General features: G+C 39.1%; 2 protein-coding genes across 2 annotated transcripts; one reads left to right on the top strand and one right to left on the bottom strand.

The window, feature by feature from the left end:
• The first annotated feature begins 1,069 nt into the window (after positions 1–1,069).
• Positions 1,070–1,414, top strand: LOC111871262. The gene has a single exon (XM_023864238.1). The coding sequence runs from the start codon at positions 1,070–1,072 to the stop codon at positions 1,412–1,414; it is 345 nt and encodes a 114-aa protein (XP_023720006.1).
• Positions 1,415–8,730: 7,316 nt separating this feature from the next.
• Positions 8,731–10,232, bottom strand: LOC111871253 (endoplasmic reticulum resident protein 29). Its single transcript, XM_023864225.2, has 2 exons — positions 9,980–10,232; positions 8,731–9,568 (listed from the first exon to the last, which is right to left on the bottom strand). The coding sequence occupies exons 1-2, from the start codon at positions 10,088–10,090 to the stop codon at positions 8,939–8,941; spliced, it is 741 nt and encodes a 246-aa protein (XP_023719993.1). The 5' UTR covers positions 10,091–10,232; the 3' UTR covers positions 8,731–8,938.
• Between the last annotated feature and the right edge of the window lie 3,958 nt (positions 10,233–14,190).

Here is a 14,190-nt window from a genome sequence, read left to right as displayed (position 1 = left end):
GAATCAAATTGTCAAGAAAATCTTAATGTCCATGGCAATTGAGGACATGGCCCTAGAATTAGTCATTTTAACATAAAATGATTTATGAAAATTTTTCATTTAAAAAGGATCTGATATTGAAAGGGATAAATAGTTCACTTTAGTGCACTGTGAAAAGTTGCCAGTGTTAGAAATTGTGATAATGGCAAAAGTATTGTTCCAGTAGAAAAATTTCTCATTCTCCTCTTGATTCCTGTAATTTTCAAATTCTCATCTCAGACTGAAATAGTCCTTATAGGTGTGTACAGAAAACTCCATTTTCAGATTTTGGATATCTGAAATGAACTTTTTTATTAAAATACCAAATTAGATTTTTCTTTTAGAGTTACTGTGTTTTCTTTTTACTGTGTAAGTATAAAAATATGAGAAGAATGAAAATTAAATTATACACTTCTTGAATCCAAGCACAAGATTTGGATGATGGGGCTGTGCACTTATATCCTGTAAGTTACAGCTTGCTAGTATGAGTTGATACTGATTACACAATGTCAGAGTTAGATTTAATCCATGCAGCCCTCCAGTTCATAGTGTAGCCTGTAGACCCCGTTGCTGATAATAACTCTGTAAACAACGGCCATTGCTAGGCAATAGCGTGCTTGACACATCATGCAACAATAGAGGAACTGTTCAGAGAGGTGTTTGCTATGTGATCTGTGCTGGGGCCACATAAGGAGTGCACTGAAGTGGAGTCGAGTCGAGTTGAGAGTCGACAGTTGTGGGACAGTTGCCAGCTGGTAAGAACATGAGCACGAAAGTAGAGAACATTGTTGGAAGCCGTTACAAGACGACCAGTGAACACAAGAGACTGAGAAGACTTAAATATGTGCTGTAGTGAATTGCAGAGTGTGAATTAGCAATAGCACTACAGTTATTCATAGTTACGATCTGTAAATGTTCAGTAAATTCAATTACAAATCCAAGTCCCATCTATGGTCACTCCATATATGTGACAGCTGCTGTTGGAAGTGGAAATAGATTGAGTTTTTGGATTGAGAACTGCAGAAGTTGACTGTGTTGTCAGCCTACAAAAATGGAACAAATGATGGAACATCTGGTAGCCGTCATAGAAAAGATGGACGCAAAGATAGAAGCTAACAAAGAAAAGATAGAAACCAACCAAGAAAAGGTCATTGCCAAGTTAGATGCCCATCATGAAAGTATGATGGCTAGGTTGGGCTCCCAGCTAGAGAAAATGGAGGCCACGGTGGATGTCTTCAAAGAAAGGTTGAACAAAATGGACACCACAGATTTGGAGGCTGTAGCAGAGCAGCAGGATGCCCCTAAGGAAGAGGCTATGGTGGAAACTATCAGAGTATTGGTGGAGCAATATGGGGACCAGCATCTAGCCAATAGGATGCTGCCAGCAGCTGAATAAGCAGACCTAGGGCGATGGTGGGTCCCGGCAGAAGTTGGCTGCCGCCTGAGGACAGTTGACTAACTGTGCTTTTCCTGCACTGCACAAGGTACACTGTTGTCAGGATCCAGACAGAGACAGTGTTGTACGAGGAGCCCCTAAATGATAACGTTCGGGAAGAGATGTCAGGCGCAACTGGAATGCAACAATGGAATAAGGGGCCAAGGCCTGAAAATGCAATTATGTTTAGGAAGCAAGAGGGCATTCAACAAGACTGTCAGACTTTCGGACTGGAGATTGTGAAATGAGCAGTCAGGATTTCCATCGGGTTGTGGAAAGTGACTGAGTGGGCATTGTGGAAGGGTCAGCCCCCTCTGAAATGAAAGAAGAGATGTCCAAAGCACAGCCCTTGGAAGTGATGAGATGGTACACCTGGACCGGCTTACACCTTATCAGGGAATCACTCGGGAGAAGTAGCCATAAGGATGGAGCAGCGGGAGCAGTTGGAGAGTAATCACCATGAGAACTGAGCCACGGGGAAGGAAGATGAGGCTGATCACAGACATTACAAGCACAGCCCTTGGAAAAGAAGAAATGCCGGTACGCTTGTAGGCTGTTTGGGACGAATAGCCATAAGGAAGGAGCAGTATAGCATGTAGACCCACTGCTAAGTAATTACTCTGTAAACAATGGCCATTGCTAATCAGTAGCCTGCTTGACAAATAATGCAACAGTAGAACTGTAGAGAGAGGTGTTTTCAGTCCAGTCTGTGCTAAGGCTGCATAAGGAGTCCAGTGGAGTGGAATTGAGAGTCTACAGTTGTGAGATAGTCGCCAGCCAGTAAGAATGTGAGCATGGAAGCAGAGGAACTGTTGGAAGGCGTTACCAGACAACTGGTGAACACATGTCAGACTAAGAAGACTTAAGTGTGCTCTGTAGTGAATTAGCAATAGTATTATAGTTAATTGCAGTGTTCAATAAATCCAGTTACCATTCCAGACCCTGTCTGTAGTCACTTGATATACATGACAGTTTGTTTGGGTTCTGTTTAACTCACATCGCAGTCAGTGTGTTAAAAAATGTTTGAAAGTTGTCTTTTTAAGATATGCATTTATATTTTATACTCTTCCTGAATGCAATAAATATAAAGTTAATTAGTATAGTTTTATTCTTGGTTCTCCCTTGTATTTAATTCTGGAGGTTCATGCAAACTGTATGATAAAAATACTTTTACTGGTAGGATATTCAAATGGAGAAATATAAGTGTATAGATTTAAAAAAAAAAACTCTTGGAAAGAGGCCACTTGGTGCACTCAACACCAAATGAGAGGTTAACCCTCAAATATGATAGGCTGATTATACTTACAGCCAGCTGCATCATTTGTTGCTGGATGCTGACTTGACTTGCAACCCTCAAGCAATTCATTCTCATTTTCAGATGAGTTAAAAAGTTTCATCACAATTTATGTGCTTGAAATAGGACTGAATGCTCTTTTTGTTACATAAATATGCTCATAAAGTTTTGTATTAGAGTGTACTTGACATCTTAAATTTTTGTCTTATAGTTCTGAGAAGTCCTATATGGTAACACTCAGTATAGGCCAGTGTAGTGCTTAGATTTGTTTAAATATTTCTGGTGTGTAGCTGAGAGACAAGATTGTTGACTTTGTCAATAAATAAATTGGAGTTTATAAATGCTGCAAGAGCAGCACTTGCATCATACCTCTGTTTCAAAGTGCACATCTGCAGTTGATGTATTATGTTCATTTGGATATGTGTCTATGTGTGCTATTGATAGTTTTTGGTATCACCCAGTCTTCATTGTCTCTAGTTCAGTGATGGCATTGATGTCAAGGCCCAAGGTACCTGCCAGTGAAGCAGCTGCATTAGTAAATGTCCAGAAAGATCTTGCAGATTCACATAATAGTATTATATTTAAGCATCCTGTTACACTCTACACAATGTATGACACAAACTCCGTCCTAAGTGCAACAATTTATTGTAGTTCTTTTGTCTTCTTTTCTTCTACACTACATGTTTTGGCTGTAAATGGCCATCATCAGGTGTATTTCTCTCACATAGCTGTTACACTGCAGGTAGTTTAAAACTGAAAAACACCAGGTTTCTTAATTGTTCATTTCTCCGTTGTTAATAGGTCCTGATATATCAGAATCCCCTTGCTGATATTTGTCACATATGTATAAAATCTTTGTTAATTTACATACGTCAATTTGATTTTTGAATTTTGGTATTTTAAAAATCTTCAATTATTTTTTTTTTTTTAATTTTTTAAAATTCAAAATTCACAGGGATACCTGAGCAAGGTCTACAGTGCTGCAGCAGCTACTTCTTGCTTTCAGCACCGTTCAGGTATTATCTGTAATACACAAATATTCGTATTACTATCTTATGTTCATTACGTTATTCTTATATGTTTTATACTGTTATGTGTACTTACTCTGTGCAGGCTCCTTGTGTGCATGCCGCTGCTTATCTTTAACACGTGTGCTGTCTGGTGTATTATGTGTATTGTCACATAATAGTATGGTGAATTTAGGTAACAGTACTAACAGTGATGAAGAGAAAGTAATTATTGATGATCAAGATGATGACTACGATGTTGGTGGAGCCATTGTTAGTACAGATGCATGTGTGGCAAGACATGGTATTAGACAAAGTGAAATGTTCTGAGGAGTTGGATCTCATCACTATGTACAGGTGTGTTTGAAATGTGAACATTTTAAAACTATTTATAGCAAGGAATTTGTTGGACAGATTGTTAAAGAAACAGATTGCCATGCTTAGCAGTAAAAAATCCTAAAGGAAATTTATTTTCTAAAAGACAACAAATGATTTAATGAAAGGCTGTTGCAGAAGATGAAATATATGTTATTCTAACACTGTTCATACTAATAGACATTCAAAACCAAGGATGAGGATTATTTTTCACCAAATCAGCTGATAGTGATGCCCATATTTTACTCTTTCATTTCTCTTGAGTCAGTTCAAATCAGTTTATAGGTACGAGTACTGAACAGACAAAAGTACCAAAGACATGCGAGGTCCCCCAGAATTGCCGAAAATCCATTGTGTCCTTGGCCATTTAAATTCTAAGCTTAAGATTCTGTACCATCCTCGCCAGAATATATCCGTGACATCTTTCTTTCAAGCAGTATGTTCCTCTAAGTCCTCACAGTTTGATATAAACACCTTTGAATTGTGCAGGGTCTGGTACCGTGTGGTCATTCATTTTATAACTCAGAAGGATAAAGTAATACAGCCGATCAGCAGTGATACAAATACAAGCATGTCCACAATGTTAAATTAGCAGAATTGTAGCTTCATATTGGGTATGCAGTTTGGATGGATGATTTTACGTTTCTCAAGGTCTGGCTGAACTTTTCATCATGGAAGAATGATTTTGCAAGGACTCCATAACATTATATAGAAATAATGAACCTGCAAAAGGAGCATAATTAAAGGGAAGTGAAATTATTGCACTACATGCTGGACCTGTCCATTATCAGATGGAGTAACAAGAAAACCAGTCATGATCTCTACATCCCATTGTGATGAAACAAGGTCAAGAAGTAATGAAGTCTCTTTGTATTATACACTGTAACAAACACACAGTGGTGATGACAGGAGGTGCCAGCTGTTACAGATGTACCCTGTAGCAAGAAAAAGAGTGAATAAATGTTGTTTGCTATGTCAGTGTTGAATGCAATGATATACAGACAGAATGTGGTCAGAAAGGTGGATCATGTAATGTTTAAAGTTTATTTAGTGTAGGATGTTAGTAAATACTCTAAAGAATGCAGCAAGGTCACCAGCAGATGACACTCTCTGACACACTCATTAGAACACCTCCAGCAGGAAGAAATTCATAATCCACAAAATAGTGTTTTGCATGTACCAAACATAGGAAAAGGCTAGAATCAGTGCACACATATGTCACTAAGAATTTTAAGGTATATCATACCAAGAATAATGTAGAAGGCAGTGCTTCCCACTCACTGGTTTCATGAAATGTTCCACAGGGTTCATGGAATTATAAAATGTATTTGATAACAGTGGGCGCAGAAACTGTCAGAGGCACTCCTATGGCACCCCACTTCATCCCATGCCAAGTACTGCTTCTGCAGAGACTGGGTTATTTCGACCCGGTTCATTCAGTCTGTTATTTACTCCAGTAAAGTGAATTTTATTTTGAGTGGCTATTACCATCTCACTCTGTGATTCATTTTTACCCCAGTGGGAAAGTGGTTAGAAACGTAGTCTCAAAAAGACAAGAGGACATGAAGTGGCATGAGAAAGTTGTGTCAAGAAAAGAAAGCACGATGAGTATATAAAATTTTGAATACAGCAGTTCTCAGCATGCAAGGAGCTGATTCATAAAAATGTTCTAGTTCTGGGAAAAGTGTTTGGAGAGTTATGAAGTTACTACTCATGATTTCCTGATGGAAAATGAACTCCAGCTAGATGAGAATGTTCAAGCTAAAATAACTGAGAGGGTGTGGAACAGCTTCCAGCTCTGTCACATACTTCATTTCTTGATATCGCCAGTTTTGCATAATGCACACTGAGTAGAACTCTCTACCAAATACTGATTGAGAAACAGTTTCAAAAGTCTTCCATGAATCAACTTAAGAAATGATTTTCCAGAGCTGGCAGGAGAAGCTGTTTCAGATTTATTGCTGTTTTCAACTACCTATTTGTGCAGAAAACATTTTCATCTTACATTTATCTGAACACCAAATGCAGAATTAGATTTGACATGGAATATGACTTGAGACTGTATCCTTCTTCAGTGGTACCTGACTTTATAGCACTGTAAAAGTCAAAACAAGCACAGCCATTACACAGAAATTCTACTGTTCCCACTAAACAGCAGTTTCTGTGCTGTCCTTATTTGTATGAATGTATAAGGGGTGGGCCTTCTTGGCCCTTGTACCGCGACCACAGTGATCTATTGTGCCTAGCGTCCTTATATGTAAGAAAGGTCGATCATTGATATAGCATTCTGTCTGTTGAACAACTGCTACCATTAAATTTAAAGTATTAAAGATTGTGATAAAGTGCATATGAATTATTAATAGTCAGTGAACAGTACTTTTTTGTACTTGATTAATACAGGCTGCATTTTAACCTGAAGTGCTACATGAGTGAGTGCAATTCTGGTATGGCTAGCTAGCAGATGGGCCCACACAACAGCTTGGGTTAAAATTGGCCTATTATTTTAATTTTTTTTAAATTAAACCTAACAGGGTTAAGTCATACTCTAATCAGAAATTGAAGATAGTTGTACTGGGGAGTGTAATCGCTTGAATGAGTGTATAAGGGGTGGGCCTTCTTGGCCCTTGCACTGCAACTGCAGTGATCTATTGTGCCTTGAAGTATAATGACTTGAAACAATTTCTAAAATAACAGCAGACAAAAGTGACACGTTGACTCCAAAATATTTTTGTTAGACAATTAATGAGATTCCATATACCAGGAAAGGGGTTTGCAGGATGTAAAATGTTGGGAAATAGTGATCTAAAGTAATGTGAATTTAAATTCTTCAATTTCTTTCACTTAAATTTAATCTTTTCATAACATAAATGGTAAACATATATTTTCTTCCCCTGTGTAGTATAAGTATTCTATAAATATCTGTTAGCTTACAAGCAAAATTTTACTCAAGTTCAATAAAATATGCTGTTTGTAACCCCTTAAAAAGCGGCCTCCGTAGTCTAGGGGTAACGTTCCCACCTCATGACTCAAGGTATGCGGGTTCAAACCCGGCGGAGGTCGTGGAATTTTTAAGCGTGGAAAAATTCAGGGAACAAGTCCTCCAGGAGGGACTTTAAGCCGTGGGTCCCGTGTCGTAGATTTACGGGACGTAAAAGATCCTCATGTCTCTAGGAGACTTCTGAGTAAAATTAGGCAAAAAGTTTCCCGCCCAAGTAGTTTCCAATGCCTCTGGTAGATGGGGAAGTTATCGGGTACCACTGCCAGAAGAGGGCCAACCTCGCTGGCAGAAAGGTGAGATAGTGAGCACCAGTACTGGTAGAGTATGGCAACAGTAGAAATTAGAGGGGGACGCACAATAGACTACTAGTCGCGGTGCATGGGGAAACCCACCCCCTCTAATACCGAATACTGAACCCCTTAAAACATTATTTTATAGCTACTGTTAATTTTAAATTCTGCCACAGTGAAGGGTTATTACTAAATTCAGTCTCAGGATGTTATATAAACACAGTGCAGACAAGTGCAGCTTCACAGGTTATTGGTTGAATCACCACTTAGTGTATGCTTTCATGCAAACTGAATGACATGTTTTGGCCATGCATGACCGTCGTCAGGTATATAAGATTCATGTAAATTGTTATACTACACATCCAGAAGATGATTATTTAAACCAATTTGGCACCTGTGAAAATTTAATTTATAAATTATGTATTCCATGTTGATATTCTTTTTTCAGTTTTTTCCCCCCAATTTTTGTGGAGAAAAACAAAACTCAAGAATGAAGAATGTGACGACACACAACATTCTATATTACATTTTAACAGGTACAAGATTGGTTTAAATAATAAACTTTTGGACGCAGTCTCACAGGGTGCATAATATTTTAACAACAGTATAACAATTTACATGAATCATATATACCTAATGATAGACCTGTGTGGCCAGAACACGTTAACTTATGTGAAACTGTGGATGACTAAGTGGGCATTCAACCAGTAACTTTTGATATAGCACGATGCTTAAATTACGTTATACATGAAAAGGAACTGCATGTCTAAGATAACAGATGAGCAGTGATATTTAAAAAGATTTTATTGCTGAAACATTGCACACTCAAAGAGATTTTTATACATGTTTAGTCTAAATGCAGTTAAAACCACTAGTAACCCATACTGTTTCTGTACAAAGTGAACTTACATTTAAACTCAAATATAATGCCCCTGCAATACCCTGTTGTGCTAAGTGCCCACTGCATATGAAATGATAATGTCTTTTGCAAATGCAGAGTAGGAAGTACCAACTGAACTTTGATTTTTATAATTAAATTTAAAAAACTGCAAATCTTGTAAGGGTAAAGGTAAATGTAAAGTTATCCTCATACTTAACTATATATTCAAGCACTGTAACATGAAGGCATATGGGGTATTGGAGGTATGTCTCCATCACCATTAACCTTGGCACTAGATGGAGGTGAGTGGTCAGCTTAAAGCCCCTTGGATTAGGAGGCTGGGGATAAAGCCCCCAGTATTAGGAGGCTGGGTGGACCCCAGAGCCTGTATTTTAGGAGTACCTAAAATTAAAGATAAGTATACTGTATATAGATGTATAATGTTACAGTATATAACAATACAGTAACAACAACTACTTTAGTTTCCAATATGTATGACCTTGACTAGCTATGCAAATGGAATGTTCCAAGTATGCAGTATTAAAATGAAATGACAACTGCTGAAATGCACTTTCCCTCAGCCAAAATGTGACTGTTACCAGTCAATCCTGTAATGCAGGAAGTTACTTCTACTCCTGTGACTACAGTTCTTCATGTTGAAAGGACTGCAGGATGTTAATACGTTGTTGCACCTCTTCCTTCTTCTCTTTGCTCATTTTTCCTTTTGCTAGGCTTTGGACTCTCTTTAATTCATTAGGTACAAAATCATCTCCTTTGTCCAGTGCCTTTCGCATAGTCTTGACATAAACTTCTGCAGTCTTTTGATCAGCTCTTCCAGTTGTCTTGTCCCAAAGATCTTCCGCCTCACGTAGCAGTGCCTTTTTTACCTCTGGGTCATGGACTTGTGAAAATTTTGCTGCAATCTTATCAAAGGCTTCTAGGCAGCCTGGTAAACCAATATGAACATTTGATTTGGTTCGAATGAACTTCTTAATATTGTCAGCTGTAAATTCAGAATCTGAGAATGTGTATGGTTCAGATATACCAGCTACAAAAAGTTTCACTACTGGAAAGTCATCTTTGTTGACTTTGTAACGTTCTGCTAGATCAGCATTTTCCTTCTCACCATAATCTTTCACCCCAACTTCACCCACCAGCAAATCTGGAACAGTATGTGCTGCTTCTGCAACTTTTGCAAACTCATCATGCTTGGTGCCATAAGGGTAAGCCACATCAAACTTTATAGCAGCTGCTTTGAACTTGGATATTACCTGAAATGATATGAGATAAAAGTTACATTCAACATTATTTTTGGTTATTATTATCAATTTATTTATTTATTCATATAATACACCTTATGCAGGATGTCCCATAAGATCAATATTATATCACAATTAAAACTGAAGTAAACAAAGCACTAACATGGGTAGGAGTCTATGCTATGGAATTGGACAAATTATAAAACTATTTACTAAATCACATATACATTTAAAAATGTAATTAAGAGTAAAAACCTACTGTAGCAACATGTCTAATTATATAACATGTATCAGTTGGAACAATTAACTGTACATACACGAGAAAGTAATATTTATCAACTCGTCATCTACTACAGCACCCTTCTATTACCTTTCAGAATAAGTGGGTACATTAAAATACCGGTAAGCGGTGTAATAGCCTACCTTATCAAAAGTAAATATATCCAAAGGTACACAACCTTTGCAGTTAATAGCATCTGTAGACATAATTAGATACAACAGCACCACTATACTGTATTGGAAATTCGGCTGCATTCTTAACAGTTGTGTTAAAACACGCTGCTAGGTATTTTCCACGAAACCTCCACCGTTCGACGTTCTACCGGTGTCCGAACGGTCCGAACTTAGTTTCTGTGTGCTGACGAACACAACATATATTGTGACGTGCTTAGCTGGGATAGGTTATTTACAAATAGAGATAAAATGACAGGGTATCTTGAACTTTTGTGTCTAGACTTCTACTTTCTTACGAGATTGAAAATTCGTCTTGCACATATATATGAGAACAGGCGCAATGACTTTACTGTAACATATGGCTTGAAACTGTTGTCAGTAATAACGGGATATAATCTGGAAACTGTCTTTACTCAGGACGGAATATTACCATATTAAACATGAAGAATTAATTAGAACTAATACAGTGCCAAGACCACAGCGTGTCACCTATGGCCAACACAGATAGTTAGCATGCATGGCAGAGACATCTATACGCAATAGCTGATTACCCACGAACCCACAAATGCATCGCCATGTATCACGGATTACTACAATATACAATGGGGGCACTTATTTTATGGCTGTTTTCTCGCAGTCATTCATGCCATTTGTTACGCTAAATAAAATAATTTAATTCTAAATTACATTGAAATTATAACCACCAAATTTTAGTCAAAAATTTTAGTTCAGATTGTAATCATCTCGGCTATGACACATTCTATTCCTGTGAATCCCTATTTCAGAAGAATATGCTGCCTCCATCTTCAGGGTTAAATATGCATGTCCAGTACCTCACCTTCATCTGANGTGGTAACTCGCTCCACATCCCGTTGCCCAACAACTGTTTGACATGTCGCAGTATATTTTGTTATGTCTATCTACATGTATATATAAAGGGGAACAGGTAGTTAGTTAGTTATTGGGGAGGGTGGGTTTCCCCATGCACGTAGACCAGTATTGGTCCATTGTGCTTCCCTCTATAATATTCTACCATTCTCTATACCCTACCGATACTGGTGCGTACCATCAGTCCCAACCGAGCCAGCGAGTTCGGCCTCTACTGGCTACTATATACTCTACTGGTATCTATAATGCTTCCTCCATCTAACAGAGGTATTAGAGACTACTGCTGGACGGGAAACGTCCTTGAATTTGGCTCAGTGACCTCCTTTGGAGATATGAGGTTCTTTTACGTGCCGTAAAGCTACGACACGGGACCCACGGCTTAAAGTCCCTCCCGGAGGACGTGTTCCCTGAATTTTTTCGCTCTTAAAAATTCCACGACCTCCGCCGGGTTTGAACCCGCGTACCACGAGTCATGAGGTGGGAACGTTACCTCTAGACTACGGAGGCCGCTAAGGGGAACAGGTAAAATCAGTTCTCACGCAGTGCAGCCATACTCATCTTTGCGCGTAGGGTTCTGAAGTTATTTAACATAAAGCTGCAATTAGAGACTAGGATTTGTAGTCGAGCCATTATTCACGAAGGCACAATAGATCACTCTCATCACTGTGATCGCGGTGCAAGGGCCAAGAAGGCTCACCCCTTATACATTCATTCATTCATTCATTATATACGAAGAATATTTTCCTTAAGAAGTTTATTTCCTGAGACGTAACGCCGTGTAGTCCGGTAGAATTTTGTCGGAATTTCAGAGGTATATACCTCAATTTCCAGGGTCGAAAAGTAAGCCATGAAAGAAGTCACAAGGTTCTTGCTGGTTTCTTGCTTGACTTACTTGTCGACCCCGAACACAAATGCAGTACGTACTTTTGAGATGCAAGTGAATTTCTACTGGACTACGCGGCGTTACTTCCCACAAGATCCTCGTAATACACTCTGTAGTCACAGCTATGTGCACCGCACATGCAAGATTTGATACTGGGCTACCGATGCCGGTCACAGCATTACTCTGTGGTCTAGTGGTTACAGTTCCTGGCTGCAAATCCAGATGTCCGGGTTCGATCCCGGCGCTACTAGATTTTCTGAGAAGTAGTGGGTCTGGAACGGGGCCCACTCAGCCTCGTGAGGATAATTGAGGAGCTATTTCAAGGAAATAGCGGCTCCTGTCTAGAGAACCGAAATTAATGGCCTGGGGATTCGTTGCGCTGACCACGCGACACCCTCTATCCGCTAAAGTTGGCACACACTTCGCCGACAAGCGGCGGTCTCTCGGTCGGTATAGTTCGCTTGCGGACTAAAACCACGGACTATTTTTTGTTTTTGTATAAGATGGAATTGGCAGGACAGAGAAATTATTACAGCCTTCAGTTACTCCTCTAAGATGGGTTATTCAGTGATGCCTGTAGGAGAGTCGGTCGAATTTACAATATTAAAAACACCCTGTTGTACTGAACTAATTAGACAGTAAGTCATGAAGACGTATGGGCCATTATCNCAGATGGGTCGTTTGAGATGTCCCCGACTGTATGGCCACTTGATGACGGCAATAAAGGGTGATGGACACAATTAATGTTGTTCACATAATTCGATGACTGTTTAAATAGCATGAACAATGGGTCTCTCGTGTTCTTTGCCTGAACATGTTTTAAATACTTGTAAATGGAGCGGCACTATTAAGAGTGTGGTCTTCTAGGTTGTAACGCGGCGTGTAGTTCGGAACCAGCCTGACGTTTCGGAGGAATATATAGCCTACATCTTCTGGGTCGAAGAATACGCTAAACATGAACGCAGCAGAAACTTGTGGCAGGCTGGGCTACGCGACGTTACAAGCCAGAAGACTGCTCTCTTTATAGTCGTCGCGGCGAGAACATCAAATTAAAGACTTTTACTACTGTTTACATATCCGTACCCATTTAAAATCATTTAGGATTATGTGACCCAATGGAGCCCATCTTGAGAAGCCATCAGTCGCTCAGCCACTCAAGAATTTCCCAAAATGTTATGGAATGCGAAGGCCCGTTAGAGTGTTCACAAAAGCTCCGAGCCAGATTAATCTAGTCCATACCACCCAATTTTATGTCTCTAATATCCAGTTTAATATTATTCTTCCACCAATGTCTAGGCTTTCCTATTTGTCTTTTTCGTTCTCTCTTTCCCACTAAAACTGTGCATTCCTCTTCGCACCCATGCGTGCTACTTGCACTTTTCATCTCACCCTGCTTAATTTGATGATTTTAATTATATGTGAATATCTTATTTTCAAGTATTTAACACAATTCACTTTTACATTGGAAATTTGTACGAACTCGAAGACAGTGAAAGTTACACTGCGAAATACAACTAACTACTCGGTACAACACAAGGCAAGGTATCTCATAATGACACGGCAATGAATTATGTAATTAGAATCTAAACTACTGATTTTTAAAAAGTACCATATTGTCCACATTACACATCGATTTATCATATTCAGACGTTTCAGTTATAGCTTCTTGAGATGTTTACGACATTCATTGCTGCAAGTAATATTGACATAGTAAAGCGAATGAGATGGTAAAATGCACTTCTCTGTCGCTACTATAGAAAAATATAATGATTTTAATTACTCCTAAGACTCTACTATCGCGAATGGATAGTGTGTGAATGTAACTGGGGGGGGGGAAACACTGCAATCGTAGCGATCGTAAAGTCGCGTGGTACCGTGGTACAGTGAGTGTACTGCTAACTCGTACACAAGTCAGGCGCAGTGAGTTTTCCTCGTCCTGTCCTCCTTTATGTGCTGCGATCTGGAGATGAAAGCTACAAACGTTGTTGCACATCATTCAAGGGGACCATTGCAATTCGCCGGACCCTCAGATTACATTCGAGTGTTTCACCAAATAATAGTGCAGTGTGCGGCTGGTGTTTTGGCTATGTGGTATTGTTGCTGATTAACGTGTGAGAGCCATTCGAGTTTCGAGCAGGAAGACCTTCTCCTTACATTCACCAGGTAACTCGACTTTAACAAGGCAGCCATTCCCCTATTCAGTATTGATTGTTGGAACGGTGTACTGTTTCATCGTTCATGATGAGGGAAAAGCAGCGATTAATGTACTTCTATCAAGTATTTACGTAATATCGAACATTTTAAATTGCTTTTTCATTTCCGATTCGTAAAGGACCTGTCATGGATATTAAAAGACATCCGTTTTCCGAATTTAAATCACAGGTCAGTCGTATGTTAGTACCCAGCCAGA

The sequence above is a fragment of the Cryptotermes secundus genome, unplaced genomic scaffold (genome assembly GCF_002891405.2).
Source record: "Cryptotermes secundus unplaced genomic scaffold, Csec_1.0 scaffold699, whole genome shotgun sequence".
Lineage (NCBI taxonomy): Eukaryota > Metazoa > Arthropoda > Insecta > Blattodea > Kalotermitidae > Cryptotermes > Cryptotermes secundus.
This window is presented reverse-complemented; position numbering and strand designations above follow the sequence as displayed.